At 51.7% G+C, this 21,194-nt stretch overlaps 1 protein-coding gene across 2 annotated transcripts in view; it reads left to right on the top strand.

Moving 5' to 3' along the window:
- The first annotated feature begins 6,042 nt into the window (after positions 1-6,042).
- The window catches only part of ATL1 (atlastin GTPase 1), a 31,257-nt gene continuing 16,105 nt past the window's right edge, over positions 6,043-21,194 (top strand). For both annotated transcript variants that reach the window (XM_051621163.1, XM_051621162.1), the window contains exons 1-5: positions 6,043-6,116; positions 16,989-17,236; positions 17,576-17,710; positions 18,181-18,285; positions 19,334-19,384. In XM_051621163.1, the coding sequence (XP_051477123.1) occupies positions 6,083-6,116; positions 16,989-17,236; positions 17,576-17,710; positions 18,181-18,285; positions 19,334-19,384 (573 nt within the window). In that variant the 5' untranslated portion in view covers positions 6,043-6,082. The remainder of the gene's footprint in view (positions 6,117-16,988; positions 17,237-17,575; positions 17,711-18,180; positions 18,286-19,333; positions 19,385-21,194) is intronic.

The raw sequence follows: 21,194 nt of genomic DNA, 5'->3' as shown, positions 1-21,194 counted from the left end.
GAAGAACAGCCAAGGTTATTTTAATGAGATATTGAGGTTCATCTGGTAATGGTAGGTGCAAAACTATAGACATTTCTAACTGAACAATATAATAAAGGGGGGTTTAAAAGCAGCAGAATGTGCCACGTGTGTGAATGTATGTTCATTCCCAAATAAGAATCTCTGAGCTGTGAAGGAGCAGCATGAAGAAAAAATACTTCAAGTCCTAGTTTTCATCAGACCTCTAAAACGTCTTTAATTTCACACAGTCCAACAGCCTCACATGGAAGGTATTCAAAACTAATCTGCAGGATTGCTTCATGTGTGGGGGGTGTTTGAATAATAAAATAGATCAGCTGCATGGCAGTGCTGAGGCTGGAGACTCATGAATCAACTTGAGGGCCTGTGGCTTTTCCCGCTCATTGACTCTTGCAATGCTCTGTGTTTTACATCAAACTTCACTGCTGAGAACCCAAAGTACGGTCTCAAGAAACGCTGCAACGTCTTCCCTCTGATTCCAGATGCAGCTTTTTTTCCTTAGGTTTGTGGTTTGGGTTTTTCAGGCTGGTTTTCCTCCCCAGTGAAACACACTCTGTTGCTACACCCAGTCTCCTTGTGGCCGTGAGCGAGGGCCCTGCAGAGGAGCTGTTGCCAGGCTCTCTGCCGGCAGCTTCCCACCACCAAGTCCAGCTCTGCCTGCACCAGGCAGGATGCTGAACCTCCTAAAGCTTCTTGGCTTTCACCTCAGCAGCAATCAGTTAATGCTGCTTTACCTGCCTGCTAGGCTCTGCTAGTGAGACCCAGAGTAAGAGGGACAGGGCAAGTTTTGCAGGGTCCCTGGAGGTCTCTTGGTGCTGGAATGGGCCTTTGGGACAGCTGGGATGGCAGCTGCTGTGGGCACATGATGACCGCTGCAAAAGATGCCTGGAAAAAAATAAGGACCTTGGGTTAGGGGGCTCTGAAGGGAACATTCTTTTTCTGTCACAAGAGCAGAAAGAGGCACCTTGGCAAGATGGCATCTTGCATCTTGGCAAGGCAGATGCCAGGTACACAGCCACGGGAGCAGCTCTGGGCAAGAGGAGAAGGAGGAGATGGCATCCAGGCCTGTTAGGTGCTTCTTATATCCAGCGGGAGAATTCATTGGGTCAGGAAAGCATCGATCACCCATAGACTGAGAATCTTTCAGGGGGCTGTTACTGAGATGTTCCGGGAAGAGGGGAAAGACACTAAGGGAGGGCAAAGCCTTTTCAGGCTGTCAGGAGACTTGTATTCCTTGCAGGAGCATTAAATGAAACGCAGTTCAGAGCTTCGCTCCGGCTTCAACTGAGGCCCTTGTGCAAGGATTTGTTTTTCACGGAAGGAACAGGAGCACTAGCAGCTATACATTATTTTTGTGTCACCCTATTTACAAAGATGTATCTCAGGAGACTTGGCAGCTGATTGTGCTGTTTCCATTCAAAGGAAGGAAACCAGCTGGACGTCCTTCCCTCCCACGTGCAGGCACAGGAGGGCAGAGGTGAAGCAGGCAGCTCTGCCGACAGTAACTGCTCAGCACCAGGATGCAGGAAAATGTGACAGTTCCATTAAAAGCAGCACTAACAAGGGGACTTCAGAGCACTGCCTGGAAACCCGGCTGCTCCCCCTGATCCCAGGTGCATAAACCTGGCTGGAACATATTGCAGATATCTTGCTGAATCATGCAGGCAGGTGGATTTGATTGTTTCTGCCAAGATACAAGAGGAGCTGGAACCCTTTCCCTGGACAAGGTGCATCTACGGGGGGAAATCCTAGAAACAAACTTGGCATGCAGAGATTTTGGCTTGGACTTAACTAAAGCCACGTTGCAAAAAAAAAAAAAAAAAAAAAAAAAAAAAAGAGACTGGTGAGGAAGGATGTTTTGCATACAGCATCCCTCAGCCTGTCAGTGCAGGAGAGAAAGAGCAAACTAAAAATAATGTTGGAAATAGACGGGAAGTTGGGCTTAGAAGAAATCTAAGCCCTTAAAGAGAAATAAGAGGAAGGAAGAGAAATTTTGGGAGGTTGTGGTGAGTTAGTCCTGCAGTGCTGGTGTGTCTTAGGATCTGTGGTAGAAAGGAATAATCTGGGACTGTGAGGCAGCAAGGCTCCAGAGACAGCCATGAGGAATGAGCAGACGGGTCTGCAGTATTCTCTGCAGCCACAGCTGAGAGTGGGTTATTTTATTCAAATCCAGCAAAAACTGGCAAGAGTCCTGAGGGTGCTGTTTGGGCTGAGTGGAAACTGCCCTGATAGCCTAATTCAGGTTAGAAAAGTTGCATTTATGTATTGCTGGACTTGTGCAATGTCTCAGATTTTGGTGCTCAGCACTGACCAGGCCCAGAAGGTGCAAAGGCAGCCCCCGATGTAAAATACAGGCCTGTCTTTGGACACACTCTGGGGCTGGTTTGGTTCAGGTTTTAGACTGATGGCTCTTTATCTACATGGCTTTTTATATTCCTAAGTAGTTCCTTCAGCTTCCAGAGCATCTTCCAGAAGGAAGGTTCTTTGCACAGACTGCTTGAAGACGTCATTTAATTAACCACTGAATGCTTAATTTCTCCTCTATGGGTGAAATACAAGGGCTCTGTTACAGCCACCATGTGCAATCATGTTTGCACAAGAAGCAAAGAGAATTCCTTTGGCTGCAAACCCCATGGAAATGTAGGCGGCCATAACACTCTTCAGGGTGAGAAATGGAACGGCAGGAATAGAAGGATTTCCTAAGCAACAAAGATCTGCTTCACTTACAAATATTTCAGAAAAAAAAAAATAAAAAAAATTCAGTCTGATGTTAGGAAAGCTTCCGTTTTCAAGAAGAGGAGGGAAAAAAATGATTCTGTTTTATCATTTTTGATGTTTGCTAGGAATCGTGGCCCCTTAACCCAAGACTAAGGGTACCAGAATTGAAACAGTGATGACAAATCACCACCACGGGGTGTAACTGCTTGGGAGAAGTCCCCTTGCAATGCTCTTCAAACACCATTGAGATCTACAGTCCTTTTACTTTCCCATGCAGTTAAGCAGAAGCAGTGAAAGAGTGAAGACAGAGAAGGCAGAAGTGATAATAATAACCATGGGGAAGAAGCCAACATGCTCAAGAACCTTGTACAACCACCGTAAGAGCAGATCTGTCATTCCAGGTTAGGACAGTGCCTTGTCTGTGTCATGGCAAACAGAACTGGTAGGGATGGCATGGCTCCCCTCACCAGCAAGTCCCAGCCAGTACTTGGTGGCACCTGAGAAAGAGCAGAGCTTCTGCAGCGTCCCCTTCCCGCCCCTTACGTAAGGATTGCACAACGCGGCCGGTTTCTGTTTGCCAAGGGCTGGGGATATGAAAAGCAACTGTAAATGCTGCCTGGGTAAGTGGGCCAGACGAATCAAGGTGAATTATGAAACTGCTGCCGCAAGCTGTGTGCAAGCAGTACAGGCAATGGATTTAAATCCAGGTTCTCCTAATTCTGGGGCCTTTGCAGCACTGGATCTCCTGGCACACCAGCCTGGGAACCCCCAGCAGCCACCTCTCCCTGCATGGTATTTTCTCTTTTTGCCTTTCCCCATTTAGCACCATCTTTCCCTCAAGAAACCTTCTTCTGCCTGCTTGTTCAGCACATCTGCTGTGAAATGAGCTCTTTGTGATCTGGCAATTTGGGCAGCAAGAACGTGAAGATACTTCCTAGGAAGGGTTGTTTGCACCTGGAAAACTAAAGGAAGAATTAATCAATGGAGCAAAGGGGATGGATGGTGAGTGAAAATCAACAACTGCTGAGTCACCCCCTAGAAACAAAATAATTTTTAAAACCCCCTGATCATAGGAATCCTTGGAATTCCCTTGGGATCATAGGAAATAATGCACAAAAGGCCTTGGGACTTCATGCAGACAATCACCCCAGCACAGCACAGGAGCAAACCTCTCGGCTCCTCTTTCCTTTTGATATCACGTGCCATAATGGAAAGAGAATGGAAATGACAGTAAATGGGGCAGTACAAGCTTCACCAAGCAGCAGTTCTCAAAGGGAATGAGGAAAACAGGACCTGAGCCCACCTCAGTTTAATTAGACTTTCAGATTAACAGATCTCTTTTTCCATCCTCTTTTTTTTTTTTTCCCCTCTCCATTCCCAGCTGCTTTTCTTTTAATCTCCTGTTTGAACCCCTCTGATGGTCTCCAGTGTAAGAAATCCCCTCCTCACAACACCAGTTGCTTCTCTGCTGCTTTGAAGAAGCAACAGGCACATTGCAATTTCAGGGATTATTCATAAAACTTGCACGGGAGCTTCTGCTGAGGCCACAGGCAGCTGAGCTCCTCGTGGTCACGGTGCCTGGCAGGCATGGGCAGGAGGCTTCAGCTGCCTGCCACGTGAGAGGCAGCACTTGAGCGAGCTGAAATTGTATGTTTCGCTCCAATGCTGTAAATACTGGGAGGAAGCCAAGGGGAGGCAGTTGCAGAGTATCAGAGAAGCCACTTACAAATTAAGTATCAGCGTATCAATGGGAGCGCAGCAGCACGTGGCTTTGGCAGGGATCATCCACCTGGAACAGAAAACGAGTTCACTTTTGACTGGTTTTCCTGCTTTCAAAAAATGAAGAGCGGGTCTTGACGCATGCAGCAAAGCTGGATGGCCACTGGCTTTCCCCTTCCACCACAGGACAGCATGCAGAAATGAGCAGCACTCTCCCAAAATCTCCTCTTGGATACACAAGCTGGGACTCGGTTCCCCTCTCATCCTTCTAGACTTCAGCCAGTACAATCCTCTGATGACTGCCACATGTCCAGTTTAGAGATCGCACCTCACGTGCTGTGCTTCTTCCAAAGACTTCAGATGTGTTGACCAGCAGCTTCTTGGCATCAAAAGTGTGGACAAGCAGTTAGTTTGGCACGCTGAGGACGAGTGTGCTCACCAGTGTGGCAGCCTGCTGTGTGGGAGTGGGGGAGCTCTCGGGAATTGCACGAGCTTCCAACATTTTTCCTGGGTTTGCACAATAAACACAGGCCTGGGATGCTGCGGCTGGCAAGAGAGCTCAGGAAGGTAAATAAAAATGAGAGATCCGAATGTGCTTCCCTGTGTCCCTCCAGGTGGGATGTTTTGGCTGAGGGCACGACAGGCGCTTTGGGGGCAGTTGGGGCACAAAGCTGGGGGTTGCTGCTCCTCTGATGAAGTTTTTTGTCTGGGCGTTCCTGTGCTGGGGCTGAGTCACAGCCTCACATGGCAAAGCACTGACTCAGCCTCAAATACCAAGGGGCGAGTGTTTCCTCCTGGAGGGCGATCTGGAGGGAAGGTGCACATCATCAGTCGTGCTTCAGTTGAATCTTCCCCAGGGGTGCCCGAGCCTGGTCCTTGAGCTGTGTCTTTCCACGCTGCATCTGCACACGGCGTGTATCTCCCACTGCCCAGAACAAACCGAGGGAGCAGGAGCTGGCTGACTCCCACCCCAGGACAGAGTCCCTCCAGCGATTTCTCAGCCCACGCGTGCCTGCCTGCTTGCCCTGTGCTCCACGAAGGGCACGTGGCGTGGGCAAGGCTGTATTTCACCACCCATGATGTGTGTGTAGCTCTGCTTCGGGGGTGCCCAGCACCCTTGGTCCCACAGAGGGGGACGCCTGGAGACTCTGGATGCCCATCAAGTTACCAGCTGCCCCAGACAATTCTGCTGCCCCGGGCGGGGATGCCCCCAGGCCGTGGGTGCCCGCGGGGGCGCCCAGCACTCCCGAAGTGTGGACGTCCCCCACGCGGGTACCCCCACGAGCCCAGTGCCCTGCTTGGAGTCACCCGTGTGCGGCCACATCCTTGGCTCCGCTGACACCCCCAGACACACACCCCAGACACACACCCCCCCCCCCACCCCCGCCGCGGGTGGGGCACCCCACGGCGCGGGTGCCCCCGCATCCACCTGTGACCCAACCCACCGGCTGTCCGTGCCCCGCTGGCCCCACGCGTGTCCGCCCGCGGGCGGGTGTGGCGTGGGCGGGTGCCCCGGGGCCGCGCCGTGCCGGCGGGCGGGGATGCTGCTGCTGCCGGCTGCCCCCTCCCGCCGCCGCGCCAGACGCAGCGCGGCTCGGAGCGCGCACGGAGCCGCAGCAGCCCCGCCATGGCCCGGAACCGCCGGGAGAGGAGCAGCTGGGGTAGGCGGCCAAGGGCGGCGGGGGCGAAACGGGGGGGGGGAAAGAACGACCCCGGGTGGGGCGAGGGCGCCGCGGGGCCGCCAACAATGCCGGGCCTGCCCGCTCCGCCGCGGGGCTGGGGGCGCGGCCGGCCCCGCCTGGGCCTGGGCCCCCCGGGGCGGGGCGCGGGGCCTGCGCGGGGGGCAGGCAGCCCTGGAGGGGGCTGGGGGCCGCCCTCCGTGGGGCCGCACCGGGATCTTTTGCCGCCCACCCCTCTCCCCCAGTCCTTTCCGGGGGTCTGGAGCCGGTGGCGGGGGTGTCCGGCTGCCCCTCCCCTGCTGCCAGCCTGCCTGGCCGGGGAAGGGGGGGTTTGGGCTGGGGGTGGCCCCGCTCGGGTGCTGGGCGGGCGAGGCGCCCCTGCCTTCACACCGCCCTCGGCCTGGCCTGCCCGGGGCCCTGCGCCCCGCACGGGGTGGGCAGCCCCGACAGCCGGTCCCCTGGGCAGCGCTCGGGCCGCCCCGGCTCTCCCGCAGCCTCCCCGGGCTCTCCCGCAGCCGCCCCGGGCTCTCCCGCAGCCGCCCCGGGCTCTCCCGCAGCCGCCCCGGGCTCTCCCGCCGCCGCCCCGCCTCTCCCGCCGCCGCCCCGGGCTCTCCCGCCGCCGCCCCGGGCTCTCCCGCAGCCGCCCCGGGCTCTCCCGCAGCCGCCCCGGGCTCTCCCGCAGCCTCCCCCGCTCTCCCTGGCCTGCCCTGACGTCCCGTCCCCGCAGCACCTGCCTTCAGTCCCGGGGCAGACGGGGGGGATGTCACCTCGGCCACCACCCCAGCCGGGGAGCAGGAGTCCCGCTCACCCCACCTTCTTCGAACGTCCAGCGGGCTTCCTTGGCAGGTCGCTCCTACAGAGGGTTTTTTGACGTTTCTGTAGGGCTTTGCCGGTGTGTTTGACCGCCCCCCCCCCCCGGAGAGGGGCCATTTTAAATCCGTCCCTTTGCAAACTCCGCCTGAGCCCGGGGCAGCAGGTAGCAGCGTTGCCAGGGAGCTGGCAGGGAGTGGGGTTCTGGGGTTCTGCAGCATCTTCCTGCAAGGCTTCCCTTCTCCTCTGGAGATCCACCAGCAGCTGCTGCCCTGCTGGAGCCGAGGCTGGTCCCACAGGTGGGCTGCAATGAGCCAGCAGAGGGGCTGCAGCTGCCTTTTACCTTGTCTACAGCCAGGGCTGGGGCCAAGTCTTCTGCATCCAGTGCTGAGCAATTAATTGCTTCACCTTTAGTTCCATCGAGGCGGCTGTAGAAAATCAGGTTTTCTACAGCCATTTGCTGTTATTTGAGGCTGCTGAGAAGCCTAATTTGTCATTTCCCCCGAGTTGCCTTCCATGTGATCCCACTCGTTGGTGCTGGTGATAGCCTGGCTTGTCAGGCAGAGCAGGTGAGCTGAGCTGTGATGTTTAGATACACAAATTACGTTCTCATTTGTATAGATGAGTGTAGTATTTCCCATGATAATGATTAACAGTTCAGGAACACGTTTGCAGAAGCGTTCGGGTAACGGAGCCTGTGAACTGAGTGCACAGAGCAGGTTGTGGTCTTTCTTCAAGACAGGAGAAAATGAGCAGTGCTCATTTCATCAGTGCCATTTTTAACTGTGACTCTTGACGAAGGTCGTTAAACCCTTGGGCAAACCGGAGGGGAAACTTCCCAGCCAATTTGCTGAAATTCTCAGCTTTGCCTCTCGGAGCTGTCAGTCCTGTCTCTCTGCGTGTTGAATGTTGCACACATGTACTCACACTGGTGCTTCCCTGTCACAGCTTGATAGCATGAGAAGAAAATGCATATGATGCCAAAATGGATATAAGCGGTGAAAACATAATCTTGGAAAGCATACCCTGGGTCCAGCAAGACAGTCAGGCACATCCCTCAGCCTAAACATGCTGCTAAGCCATACTCAAGTGGGATGGGATGTGATTTGATGAACTCTTCCTCAGATTCTCTCTTTAAGTTTCACAAGAATCTAGAGCCATTCATGGATCCAAGTGGATCTCTGTGGGATCAGCCATCTTCTGCTGCAACCCGTGCACAGGTCAAAATCATACCTTATCTTCCACAGAGGTTTTACCTATTCCTAGAGTAATTTCCCAGCACTTTGCCAGGCTGCAGGTAATGAATTAGACAGCAAAATGCCTGTATTTTTTACTAGGGGGGAAGAAAAAGAAGCCTTCTTTAATAAAATTTTGCATTTCTACAACAGAACCTCATTGCCCTGAAAGATGTGTTCACATCCAATGACTGCAGCATTGTCTGGTGACATCAGTCTGTGGGGTGACTCTTCCCATGCTACGTTTTTCAGCCTGGCTAGAGAAGGAGAAGTCTCAGGCTTTTACCATCTGAGTCTCCAACTAAGGCAGAAAGTCCTTGCTGTGCTCTGAAAATGGGCTTATGGGTCATTAAAAATATTACTCTATTTTGAAACGGACCAAACTTTGTCCTAGTTACTCTCTGGTTACTCTGAAGACAGGCAGCTGCTTTAGGGCAGCCCTTCTCCTTTGTTTCATGGGAATGATTTTGCTTTTTTAAAGATCACAGAGCAAATGAGGGTGGGTGAGTGTGTGGCACCCAGAAGGGGTTGCCTCTGGTCAGCTTTTAGAGCTGGGTCACTGTCACATCCGTGCATCCCCGGGAGCTTGTGCTGGGACATGTCATGCAGCAAGCTCAGGATTTAGCCCTGGGCAGAAGGTCAGTCTAAGGCTACACATCATTTAAGGCTTTCTCACTGCATGTGCCAAGTACTGTGTGGACCTCACAACTGCTTGTTGCTGGATGAGTGGCTGAGGGAGCAGCAGATTAAAAAGCCACATCATTTTTTTTTGGTAGGGCACTCTGCTTTTCCCAAAATAAGGGTTCTTAGTCTAAAACCTGACTGGCACAGTGAGGTCCCACCACCTCAGTGAAGGCTTGAAGTAGGTTACAGAATTTTTTTTTTTCTGAAATTCTTTGTGCTCAACAGTTGCAGATGCTCAGCAGCCTCCTTCCCCAGTACAGTAAAGCCATTAGAGATCTCTGCTCCCAGTCACTCATTTACACAGCACAGACTGGAACAAAACCTGCGAAATCTCATGTTTCCCATCATGGCCCATGTTGTAATGGGAATGACCCACTCATCAATAATTCAGTTTCAAAACCATAGAAGGGATTACAGACGTTATATATTTATTTGCTTATTTATTTATTTGTCAGGATTTTCAAAATGGGCATGAGAATCATAAGAGCTCATAAAGGGGCCTGATGGCCAGGAAGGGCCAAGCAGCTGTTTTGGGGAGAAGGGTCTCCTCTCCAGCAGAGGCCAGGCCAAGGTGGTCAACACCACACTTCCAGACTGCTCAGCAATGAGTTAAACTGAAAAGGATGATTTTTGTAGGCTGTCCTTTTTTTTTTTTTTTTTTTTTTTTTTTAACCATTCTAACACCCTTTCTGTTTGTCATTTGGTTTCTGACCTTTTCATAGTGGATTTTCAGGTTCCACTTACTGTCATTTCTTTGTGCCTCTGAATGCTGGGGACCTCTTGGAAAGTGAAAGCTGAGATGTTTCACACAGGCAACCCATTAGACAAAAGACCACTAGATCTGAGAAGATTCACAACCAAATGACTAGTATGCAAACGAGAGAAGAAATGGAGTGAGACAAGACAACTGCCAGCTGGAGGCCCAACTTGCTAGTTTCCTCCTAATGTCTAATCTAAGTCTCCCATCTTCAAGTTTTAAGCCGTTACTCTCATACACAAACATTCTCTCCGGTGTGTCATCACCTTTCATGCTCTATCCTCGGATTTCACAGCACGTTCAGCAAAGTCTTATTTTCAGGCAGTTGTAACAGCAAAAGGGTATAAAAAGCATTTAATGTCAGAAATTACTAACTCCAGTGCTGGTGGTGGAGGGAGGCTGGTTGCAGACAGAGTGGATGAGGAATGGTGCAGGGAGCGTGTGCTGGGAGTGAAGTGAGAGTTTTGGAGAGGTGTTCATGCAAGATGCGTTTCAGCCGTCATGTCATGCGTGAGGCTGGATAGGCTTAAACATGGGTGATTGAGCAGGCCCAAGATTTGTGCCTGAGAAATACAGAATGGCCTTTTGGTAGCACTCTCATGCCAGTCTTTTTATGAACCGGTGGGAATAAGGTTCGCACTGAGCCTTGCCCACCTTGCCTTTGAATCCTCCCATCCTGGCACCTGAACTGGCACGGATGAAGCCACGTGACTGTCTAATGTGACCTCAAACTTCCTGAAAAACTTCTGGAAAAACCTCTGTCTGATCTGCTTTCTGCCCAAGGTAGTCATGTGCCTGTGTCTCTGAAACATGCTAATAATGAACTCAGCCTGGGAATTGTGTTGCTGCTGCTTCAGAGCCAGCCAAGGCACTGTGCCTTCATGGAAGTGGTAGTAGGTGTCGTCGCTAAGAAGTTTCACGTTGGATTTTTGGCATTTGAGAGGTGTTGGTTGCAACGTACAGGTTTGGTGGCCAGTAATCACCCAAGCTCTTGTTTCTGTCAGCAGTCTATTATGCAGGAAGGTCCCAAACCACTTGTGTTATCAGCGTTATCATTCTTCTCCTTGTTTTGTCTGCCAGAGGAAAAAGGGGCTGAGTTGGCCACGCTCTTAGCTGAAGCTGCTGTGCTGCCAGCTGGGTGACTCAGGGCTGGCGGGAAGAAGGTGCATTCTGGATCCTACCACTGCTCCAAAAAAAGCCAAGGATGAGTACCAAGCCTGGCAGCAGTGGCCTCCCTGCTTGGCTCCCTGCTGCAGGCATCCTGGGGTGCAGAGAAGTGGGGTGACTGCCAGGAGCACGTGAGAGTGCAGGTTGCTTTGGGCAGACATTTCACCCCAACATGGGAGAGGGTGGCTTGGGATCTCAGAACAAGATCCCAAATGTGGCCTTTTACCTGCCATACTTGCTTGCTGAAGGACAGGGCTAATTTTTTACCTGACAGTTTTCCTCACCTGTTTCTAAGCAATGTCCTGCAGCTCCCTGGGTGGACATCTTCATGGTGGGCTGTGTCATTTACCCAACATTTCCATGGAAATGGAGAGCCTGCCTTGCACCTTGGTTCATGGCAGAGCTGTGATTGCATCTGTGCATCCGGTTTGGGGAGGTGCAGGTGGTTTCCCACTCCAGCACAGGAAGGGCTGGCTCTGCCTTCCCATTCACTGCTGTGTTTCCCAAGTCACCAGCCCCACCAGTAAGAAGGCAGTGAGCAAGGCTGGGGCCTGAGGGAGGTTCCATGTGCCACTTCAGGGGGGCTTGGTGGTTCTGGTCAGTGGGTGCTGGCACCAGGCATGTCCTCTCCCCTGGTCCTGGAGTCCTCTGACTCCGTGGGGGTGCTACAGATCCCAGCAGAGGTGTGAGCATGATGGAGATGGGTTGCCTGGGTGTGTGGTCTGCCGTGCTCTGGATGCAGGAGGTGCAGGTAGGAAGTGGAAAGGGGAGGGGAATGTATATGTGGTGTGAAACTCATCTTGGGAAGCTTTGTGGCCTGCTGGCTGAGAACCCTCTGAGAGCACAGTGCAGTGAGACTGCAGAACAGCAGTGGGTGCAAGGGAGGGCTTTACTCAGACAGGCTTCCCTGCTTTGTCCTCCCCAAGACACTCTCCCAGGAGCACCTCAGTCTAGACACCTTCTGGCAGCCCCATGCTGAGGGAATTTGCTAACTCACAGCAGTCCAGGCCAGGCCCCCCTGGCAGTCCCAGTGCTTCAGGATGCAGCTGTGCCCTGCTGTGCATCCCTTGGGCAGCAGCAAGACAGGTCATTGCTCTACAACCTTCCCCTGCCCTGGCTGTGCAGGGTTTGTGCTTTACTTCAGTGCTTTATTCCTCATTTCCCCCTCATTAGCTGGATGAGATGTAGAGCTCTGCACAAGCCTGGCTGGGAGAGGAGAGGGTGCCTGTGCGTGCTCAAAGTGCTGCTGCTTTTCCCAGCCTCCTCAGGGCCTGGCATCATGATGATCCTTGGCTGGCTGGCGTGTGGCAGAGGCAGTTCAGCATGAGCAGAGAGAGCAGAGCTCATGTCACAGTGATAAGTGCAAGGGAGACTGCAGCTTGGAGAGAGATGTCTTTCTCTGCCAGGGCCGTTGTTGGAGGGCAGATAAGCTTCCTGGAAGCTGAAGCTCTCTGGAGAATGTGCAAGAGGGATCAAGCCTGACTATAAGGTCTGTTCAGCCCTTGGCTGGTGGTGTTGTCAGTGACACTGTGATATGTTTGTAATGCAAACAGTCGGGAACAGGGCTTCCAAAAGGATCCAGGCAGCAGTGGCTGCTGATCGAATTAATCCCTAGAGGGCTGCTGAAAAGCAACCTGACCCGGTCGATACAGGGATGCTCCATTCCAGGGAAATAACAAGAAGTTAAAACTTCCCAGCAAACCTCTATTTTACCGCCTTGGTATTATGTTTTCCCATGCAGTACAGTAACTTGGTTCAAATACCCTCACAACAGCAGCACCGTGTGAGTAAAATAATGAATAAAATAAGGCAGCACTGTGTATTTTAGGGGGGGAAATTGTGGCCCAGGCTGCAGCCCCTGCTTTCCATGGGTGTTGCTGGGGTAGGTAAGGCTCCTGGGATAGGTAAAGCTCCCAGGATCCAAGTGAGCAGAAGAGCAGGGCTGGCAAATTGGCTTTCTTAGGGTCTGCGTGTGGTCAGGCAGCCCGTGTGTGCACAGATGATGCCACAGGTCATGGCTGCATGTCATTCTCTGGAAAGAAACCTATTTACTGTGCAAACTCATTTAAGGAAAAAGCTGCCTTTTTTAATTGGTCTGTGGAAAGCAATTAGCATTTCTGTGACCTGTTCTTCCATAGCTAAGAAAGAACAGGCTTAAGCAAGGTACATTGCTTAATTAGTGACATGTAGTTTATTCTCCTGTCAGAGCTTAAATACATTAGAGACTGGCTGTCAGTCTGAACACAGGTGCAATGTAAAAGATGTTGGTTTAATTTATTTAATTTTAACAGAAACAAAAAGTCCTAGAGCAGTTAAGAATGCTTGTTTTTCTCCTTAGACTCTGATAAAGTGAGCTGTATGTCCTGCACTGTTGGGCTGTTTCCTTGCTGCTGTCTGACAGCCCAGCGAGTACGAATGCAAATTCTGATCTCCTTCACCGTTCCGCTTTGAATCACCATATGGAAAAGAGATGTGGATTCCACCCTGCTTCAGAGCCATGGAAATGAGCTGTTATGAAACGGGGAAAAGGAGCTGTATCCTGGTGATTTCTGAATGAGCAGCTTGAGGATTGATGTAATCGCGAGGCGCCGGGAAAGCGCCGACAGAAAGGAGGAGTCGGGGTAGAAAATGAGTAAAAACAAGAGTGTGTTGAGGAAAGCTTAACTCTCCTTCCTTTCCTTTTTGGCAAAGGATGTTTTGCCATTGCCAGGTACAACTTCCTTTAAAGCAGATACCTGATTTATGCCAGAAAGACCATTTAAAATAATTGATTTCCAGAAACATGCAGCCATCTTACGAAGTAATTTTTGGCTCTCCGGTCTGGCAGATAATCTAATAAACAGAACGTGGAAGTTTCATCACATAGAAGTAAATATGAAAGATAGAGTTTTGCCTGCAGACTGCATACAGAAAAGAAGCAGGGAGAAGAGGGCTGAAATTAGTTCAGGGACCTGCTTCATATAATGCCTTGTCTCCTGATACTTCCAATCAACTGGGGAATCAATATATCCTGATCATAATACTTTGTACGTTGCCCCCGTGTGTTGCAAACAGCTTGGTTTTCTGGTGTGCAAGTGGTGGAAGAAAGGACGTCCCCTTAAGAGACCATGGCTGCTTTGGACTGTTACCTGTATCTGGCAAAGTTCTCCCAAAGTCTGTCAATACCTGCTAAAAAAAAAAAAAAAGTGCTCCTTACAGATTCCGATGTTTCGAAGGGACAACACAACTACTTCTCCTCTGTGCTGGTTGTTGCTCTTTCCAGCAGCTGAATCAGAGGGAGGGAAATTAATGGGAGATCTAGGCACTGGCAGCAGCAGGAATCTGGCACCAGCTGTCCCTGTGACAGCAGGATGGGACTGTCATTAGTCCCAGTGTCACGGTGCTCAGATCCTTGAGCAGGACTGGCAGTCCCTTCAGCTGTCTGAGCTGGGGACATCCGTGCTGCCTTTCTCTGTGCTTGAAGCCCACAGACAGCAGTTTGTGCCCATTACTGCTAGTGCAGGGTCAGTAAAATGCTGGTCCCCCTCACCCCTTGTCTGCCTGTCCAGAGGTGGGACTTGTCCAGTCTGGGGAGGTGGCACAGTTACTTCACCTGCACCCTTGATGGCTTGGCTAGGGTCAGGAACATTTAGGTTTAATTCTATTTACAATTTTTTTCCTGCCCCCACCATGAGTCACATCCTATACGAGGATCTCTCTCCTCTGTCCTTTCTGTGCAGCTGTAAAAAGAACAAAAACTGGACTCAGCTGGCTGAGCAGGGCGTTGGAAAACACCAGGGAAGGGGAGGTGTTTCCTGTCGTGGGCTTTACATGGCACTTCAAAAGAGCACACGAGCCTCTGGCCCTGTGGCACCTCTCCATATTTACATGTTGGAGAGATCTTAATGCTGGAAATAGTGTTTGGTGTGTGCAGCAAGAGCACTGAGGCCTTCATTTCCAGTGATTTGGTGTTTGTGCCTGGATCTTGAGTCCATATATTTGAAATGGGATTTTTTTTTTTTTTTTCCCCCTGGAGGCCCCTAATCAATGACACGGGGCAGGAGCTGGTGTTTGAGGGGAGTTGGGTGCTTTGGTTTCTGCCTGCTGCAGTCTGGTGGAGAATCTAGCTTTTCACAGCCTTTGGGACTTTTGTTTTGCTAAAAAAGCCTCCAAGCATCGGGAAGAAAAGATCTTTGTTTTACAACTGTGAGCAAAGAAAGCTGGTAGTATATGTCCAAGAGCCACCAGAAATCCCCTAGCAACCAGGCTTAATGATCTGGATATTTCATTGCAGGATCATAGGAATTCAGAAACCCCTACAAAAGCACTGCTGTTACTTAAAATATAAGGTTGCTGCTGGAGGGTTCTTTGTAAAGAGGCCCAGAATGGGCAAAACTCTGTTCTTCTTGGTATTTATAGCTGGGCTTTTAGCATGTGCACACACAGGCCTTGTGCTTTGAAACAGCTGGGACTGGCTGGAAACTGGGTCCCAGTCAGGGACTGAAACAGAGACTGAGGAGGTTTAGGTTGAGGCTACCACGTTTGGGAAGTTGCAGCCTGAGCCAACAAGGTAAGACCCTGGCCCAGGTTGCCCAGGGAAGCTGTGGCTGCCCCATCCCTGGCAGTGTTGAAGGGCAGGTTGGATGGGGCTTGGAGCAACCTGGTCTGGTGGGAGGTGTCCCTGCCCATGCAGGGGGTTGGGACTGGATGATCTTGAAGGTCCCTTCTAACCCAAACCATTCAATGATGATGATGAACAAACTGGGAAGTTTTTGTAGAAACGTGGGGGAACTTGCCATCACGTGCTCCTTTCCCTGCTGGTGAGGAGATTTCCCGTGGCTGTAGGTGACCTGACTGGCATCAGTCATCAGCTTTGGCATCTCTTTCCTGCGCTGGGAAGTTTGGAGGCAACAACAGGAAAATTACTGGAGCTCTCCTGCTCTTTGCAAACCCTAGGGCTGCAGTGCCTGTGGATGGCAGGGCTTAAAACATGTCCTTCTGGCAGGTGACACTGAGCAGCCTGAAGGGACTGTGGGGCCATGGGAAGCTGTTCTCATCTCAGCTGCACTGGCCCAGAGGATCCTGCAGGCCACCTGGCTGTCCCCCTGCCACTGCCCAGCAGGAATGCAGAGACCAAGCACTACATCCCTGCCTGTCCTTCCCACAGGCTCCTGCTGCAGCATCATGCTGGTCCCTTCTTCCCTCTCCTGGTGGGGAGGTGAGACCTTCTCAGAAGACCAGGTGAATGCTCCACAGCCTGGGCAGCCCTCAGCTCTGTGCTGGAGAGCAGCTCCACAGGAAACCTCCCTGTTTCCAAGTGGGCAAGTGAGCAATGCCTGTGCTTTGCATGTGCTTTCCACTCGGGAGTGAAGATGTGGCTGATACCAGGGTGGGCACCTGGAGCATTCCTGTAGGCTGCAGGGGGAGCAGGACTCTGCTGTTGCTACAGAAACAGGAGTCACACAGGATGTGCAAAGGCAGTGTCCTTTGTTAGAGACGTGAGGTTCTCAGACACCTCAGGTTGAATGGGGCTTCCATTTCTGAGACAGCCTTCAGGAAGGACCTGGAAGTTCCATCTCAACATGAGGAAAAAATTCTTTGCTCTGAGGGTAACAGAGTACTGGGACAGGTTGACCAGAGAGGCTGCAGAGTCTCCTTCTCTGGAGACTTTCAAGACCTGTCTGGACACGTTTCTCTGTGACCTGCCCTGGGTGATCCTGCTCTGGCAGAAGGGTTGGACTCCGTGATCTCCAGAGATGCCTTCCAACCCTGACCATTCTGTGATTCTGTGATCCAGAGGAGAGCACTCAGATGCCTAGATGATGTGATAGCAAGGGGTGATCTGGAGGTTTGGACTTCACTTTTCTGGCAGAGACAAAGCTAAGGGAGGTGTTACTGCAGTCTTTGTGTATGTGAGAAGCTGTTGCAGGCAAGAAGACAATGATCTGTTCTCTATGTCAGCTCTTGTAGGACAAAAGGGGTGTTTTGTAAAGGGAGAGTCCAGCAGGGAACTCTCTGCTGGTGGACACATGGCCCTGAAATGGCCTGGAGTCTCCATGGAGATGTGTGAGGACAGGTTCAACAGACATCTGCCCTGAACAGGGCTGTTTTGGGATATTTGGGCTGGATGGCCTGATATCACCCTCTCCATCCCCACTGCCTGTGATGCTGCACTTTGCAGGAGAAGGAACCTCACAGCTCTTGTTTCACTTGCTTATGCAGGCAGTTTTGCAGAGAAGACTTACGAGTGGAGCTCCGAGGAGGAGGAGTCTGTGAGGAAGGCAGGACCAGTGCAGGTCCTTATTGTCAAAGATGACCATTCCTTTGAGCTGGATGAGGCTGCCCTGAACCGCATCCTCCTCTCAGAGGCTGTCAGAGATAAGGAGGTCGTGGCTGTGTCCGTTGCTGGAGCTTTTAGAAAAGGAAAATCATTCCTGATGGACTTCATGCTGCGGTACATGTACAATAAGGTATGGCTCCAGCTCCCAGGGGTATGGTGCTGCTGCTCCTTGCTCCCATGTACCTCCTAGGGATGAGCTGGACGGTGCTCTGGGAATGCTCAAGCCTCTCAGTAGCTTCAGGGGACTTCACAAAGTAATAGAGTAGACTTTTCCACAGCCTCATGCACCAGTGGGTCTCTAGTGATCTCCTGACTTTGGAGCAGAGATGTTCACCTTTACTGCCCTGTAGGAAACCTCTCTTACAGGGGCTGCCCCCCTTCCAGCACTGGGGTGGAGACAGCATAGAAGAAAAATGTAAAACCAAAGTGAGTTGAGAAGCCCAGCACCTTCTTCTGTTCCTGCCTGCAGGAAGCAGTGGACTGGGTTGGAGATGACAACGAGCCTCTGACTGGTTTCTCCTGGAGGGGAGGGTCTGAGCGGGAGACGACGGGCATTCAGATATGGAGTGAGGTTTTCCTGGTGGACAAGCCCGATGGTAAAAAGGTGTGTGCTTCTTCTCTCTTGCTGGTCAGCTCTTGATTCTCTTCCAGCTTTTGTAAGACTCTCCTGCCTTGTCTCAGGTGGCTCAACTGCTTGTGCAAGTTGAGAGGAGGTCTCCAATACCATTTCCCTAGTTTAGCAGTAATGGGTTTAATGAGTTAGTACGATGTCTCGGTGTCCCTGAGATGCTCTCCAGGGATCCCTCTGACTCTGGGCATCCCAGAGCAGCTCCCTTCTCTGTGTTGTACAGTATTCATTTTGCTGCCTGGGGAAATCATCTTCTGCCCAATGTCTGGGGTTGCTCTTTCCTGTGTCCCCCACCAGTTATGAGCATGAGGCAGAAGCAGGGAGATCCTCAGCACAATAATGCACAATAAAACCCCCTCTGCCCTTTGGCATTTGAGGGTGATTTTGCTTGGATGCAGCTGCTGACCAGGTGCATCCAAGCTGACATGGAGCCTTCTGCCCCTCAGGTTGCAGTGTTGCTGATGGACACACAGGGGACCTTTGACAGCCAGTCCACCCTGCGGGACTCAGCCACCGTCTTTGCCCTCAGCACAATGATCAGCTCAATACAGGTAAGATGGGGATGTCTCCAGAAATCACTTCATAGGTCACAGAATGGTTTGGGTTGGAAGGGACCCTACAGGTCATTTAGATCCAACCCCCCTGCATGGGCAGGGACACCTCCCACCAGCCCAGGCTGCTCCAAGCCCCATCCAACCTGCCCTTCAACACTGCCAGGGATGGGGCAGCCACAGCTTCCCTGGGCAGCCTGGGCCAGGCTCTCACCACCCTCACAGCAAAGAATTTCCTCCTAATGTCTGACCTAAATCTCCCCTCTTCCAGCTTTAGTCCATTCCCCCTTGTCCTCTCCCTCCCTGCCCTTGTCCCAAGCCCCTCCCCAGCTTTCCTGGAGCCCCTTCAGGCACTGGAAGGTACTCTAAGGTCTCCCTGGAGCCTTCTCTTCTCCAGGCCGAACACCCCAACTCTCCCAGCCTGTCTCCAGAGCAGAGCTGCTCCAGCCCTTGGGTCATCTTTGTGGCCTTCTCTGGAGTTGCTCCAGGAGCTCCATGTCCTTCATATGTTGTGGGCTCGAGAACTGGACACAATACTTCAGGGGTCTCATGAGAGCTGAGTAAAGGGGACAATCCCCTCCCTTGACCTGCTGGCCATCCTTTTTTTTAAGCTTCCTAAAAGCTGGTGGCAAAAACCCAGTAGCTTGGCACCAGTCTAACTCAGCAGCTAGCCAGAGCCTTTGATGGGAGAGACAAAGGCCATCATGTTGGCTGCGCTGAGTGCAAGATTCACACATGACTCCGTCATCACAGGGAAGTCTCATCTCACCCCAAGAGTTGGGTCAGCAGCAGATGTACCCCTTTGCTTCCAACTACCAAAGAGGAGAGGACTCGGGTCTGTGGAACTGGGTGGGCTTTTTTCTCAGTGCTGCTCGAGAAACCTCTGGGCTGGAGGTGTTCCAACACATGCAGCCATACAGCCTGTTAGGGCTTCCCATCTCTGGCTGTGTCCCCCCAGTAATGTCACAGGCTTTAACCACACTGACCACATGTTGGCCTGAAGAACAGGCCATTCTGAGTACTCTGAAGTTTTTGTTTTTAAATGCAGGTTTATAACTTGTCCCAGAATGTGCAGGAGGATGATCTGCAGCACTTGCAGGTAAGTCCCTTCTCCTGGCTGCTCCACAGCTCTGGGGTGCCTGGGTTATGCTCTGCACTTGGAAGTTGTGTTGCTCTCATTTGGAACCACAGAAGGGTTTTTCCATTTCCCAACTCTCATATTGGTCCATGGGTGTGGAGGAACAGTCACTTGGGTTCAAACCTATCTTGCCCACACCCTCAAAGCATGGCTTCTTGGGGGCCTGGGTGCTTTGGCAGAGCAGTCAGTGGGACACTCACCAGGAGGGACTGTTCCTGTCTCTGGGACATGTACCTTCCTCAAGGCTGTGGAGCTGCAAATGGCCCAGGCTGTGCTTCGTGCTGCAGCAGGTGGCTGGAGGCCATGGAGAGGCTGGGGAAACCAAAGCTGTTGAGACAAAAGTGGCTGAGAGGGCAGGTGGGGATGGTCTTCAGTCGTGTATGAGGCCACTGCAAAGTGGAGGGCAGTGTCTCTTCTTACGACCACGGTGCACAGGACCAGTTGTCGTGGGTAGTGTTGCTGCCAGAGAGGGTGGACTTTGCAATGGTGAGGTTAGAGGAGCATCAAGCAGACTGCAGAGGGTAGAGGGCCCACCACAGACCATCTCGGTGTGGAGCACCCATCACTGGTCTGCCTGTCTGGGTACAGCCCGTGGTGGCCTGTGTGTCCTTCGTGGGATTATACTGGGGTTCCTCAGGGAGCAGAGACCCATCAGAGGCCAGGACTGAAACACTCCATGACTTGCAGCAAGGGGATAAAGTGACTGGTAATGGGGAGGGAGCAGGGTGGTTAACCCCATCCTGGCTGTGCTCCTGCTGCTGTGACCCTCCATCTGCTGCTCCATGAGCAGGGGCAGCTAAAGTGCTCGTTTGACTTAAGTGATGAGGAACCTGAAGGTAGAATTTGCTCTGTTCAGACCATAGGAGAGAATCTTTGGGTTGTTAGCAGAAGCCCAAAGAAATGGGGCAGCCCTTGATAAGCCTGGGTGTTGACATCTGGTGCTGGCACAGGACAGGTGACCCCTGTGGGTAATTACAGCCCTGGCTGGTGGAGACAAGCAACTAATTGGATTTTTGTGGCACACGTGTCCGGCCTGTTTCCTGCTATTACCTCTAGCTTTCTCTTCTGGTGAGGTGACTGATTGGCTAGGTAGGCTTTGCCAGGAGCTTAAGAGAGGAAAGAAAAGTAAAAGTCCAGCTGGAAAAATCAGCATTTGAAGAATTTTGTTTTGTTTCAGCCAGGAAATATTTTTTGAAATAATGTGTTTTTAACATTGAACTTACCCAGTGCAACTCTGATCTTTCAGTTTGGATTTCAAGCCATTATTGTTTAACATGTTGACCCACTTTTAAGCATCTGTGAAATATATTATTTGTGCCTTCAGTTAGAAATTACAGTCCCCAGAGGCTGGAGAGCCTTCAAATCTTGCTGGTAGGCTTATCTTGCAGCCTTGGCACAGCGGGGGTGTGCAGGGAAGGTACTTCTTTCTGAACTCGTTTCTGCTCCTTCCTGGCATGTTTAAAGGTAGTGGGGCTCCACTCTAGGACATGAAGGTTCTGGTTGGTGTGAAAGCAACAGCAAGCAGCTGATTTGGGCCATTTTCCACAGATTTGGCAGCCAAAAAAATAATAATCCAGGCTGAGATCTTTCACGTGAGGGCTGAGCACGGCTCCGTGTGCCTCTCAGATGTGAACCAAAAGCACCCAGCCAGCCACGCTGTTCCAGCCCTGTGAATGGTGCTGGTAGCCCCAAGTCACCAACCCTCCCTTGCTGCTGTGCTGGTGGCCCATGGCCATCTGTCCAGCTGTGCAGACTAACAGTCTAACAGCCC

This window comes from Apus apus, chromosome 5, assembly GCF_020740795.1.
Source record: "Apus apus isolate bApuApu2 chromosome 5, bApuApu2.pri.cur, whole genome shotgun sequence".
NCBI classification, from domain to species: domain Eukaryota; kingdom Metazoa; phylum Chordata; class Aves; order Apodiformes; family Apodidae; genus Apus; species Apus apus.
This window is presented reverse-complemented; position numbering and strand designations above follow the sequence as displayed.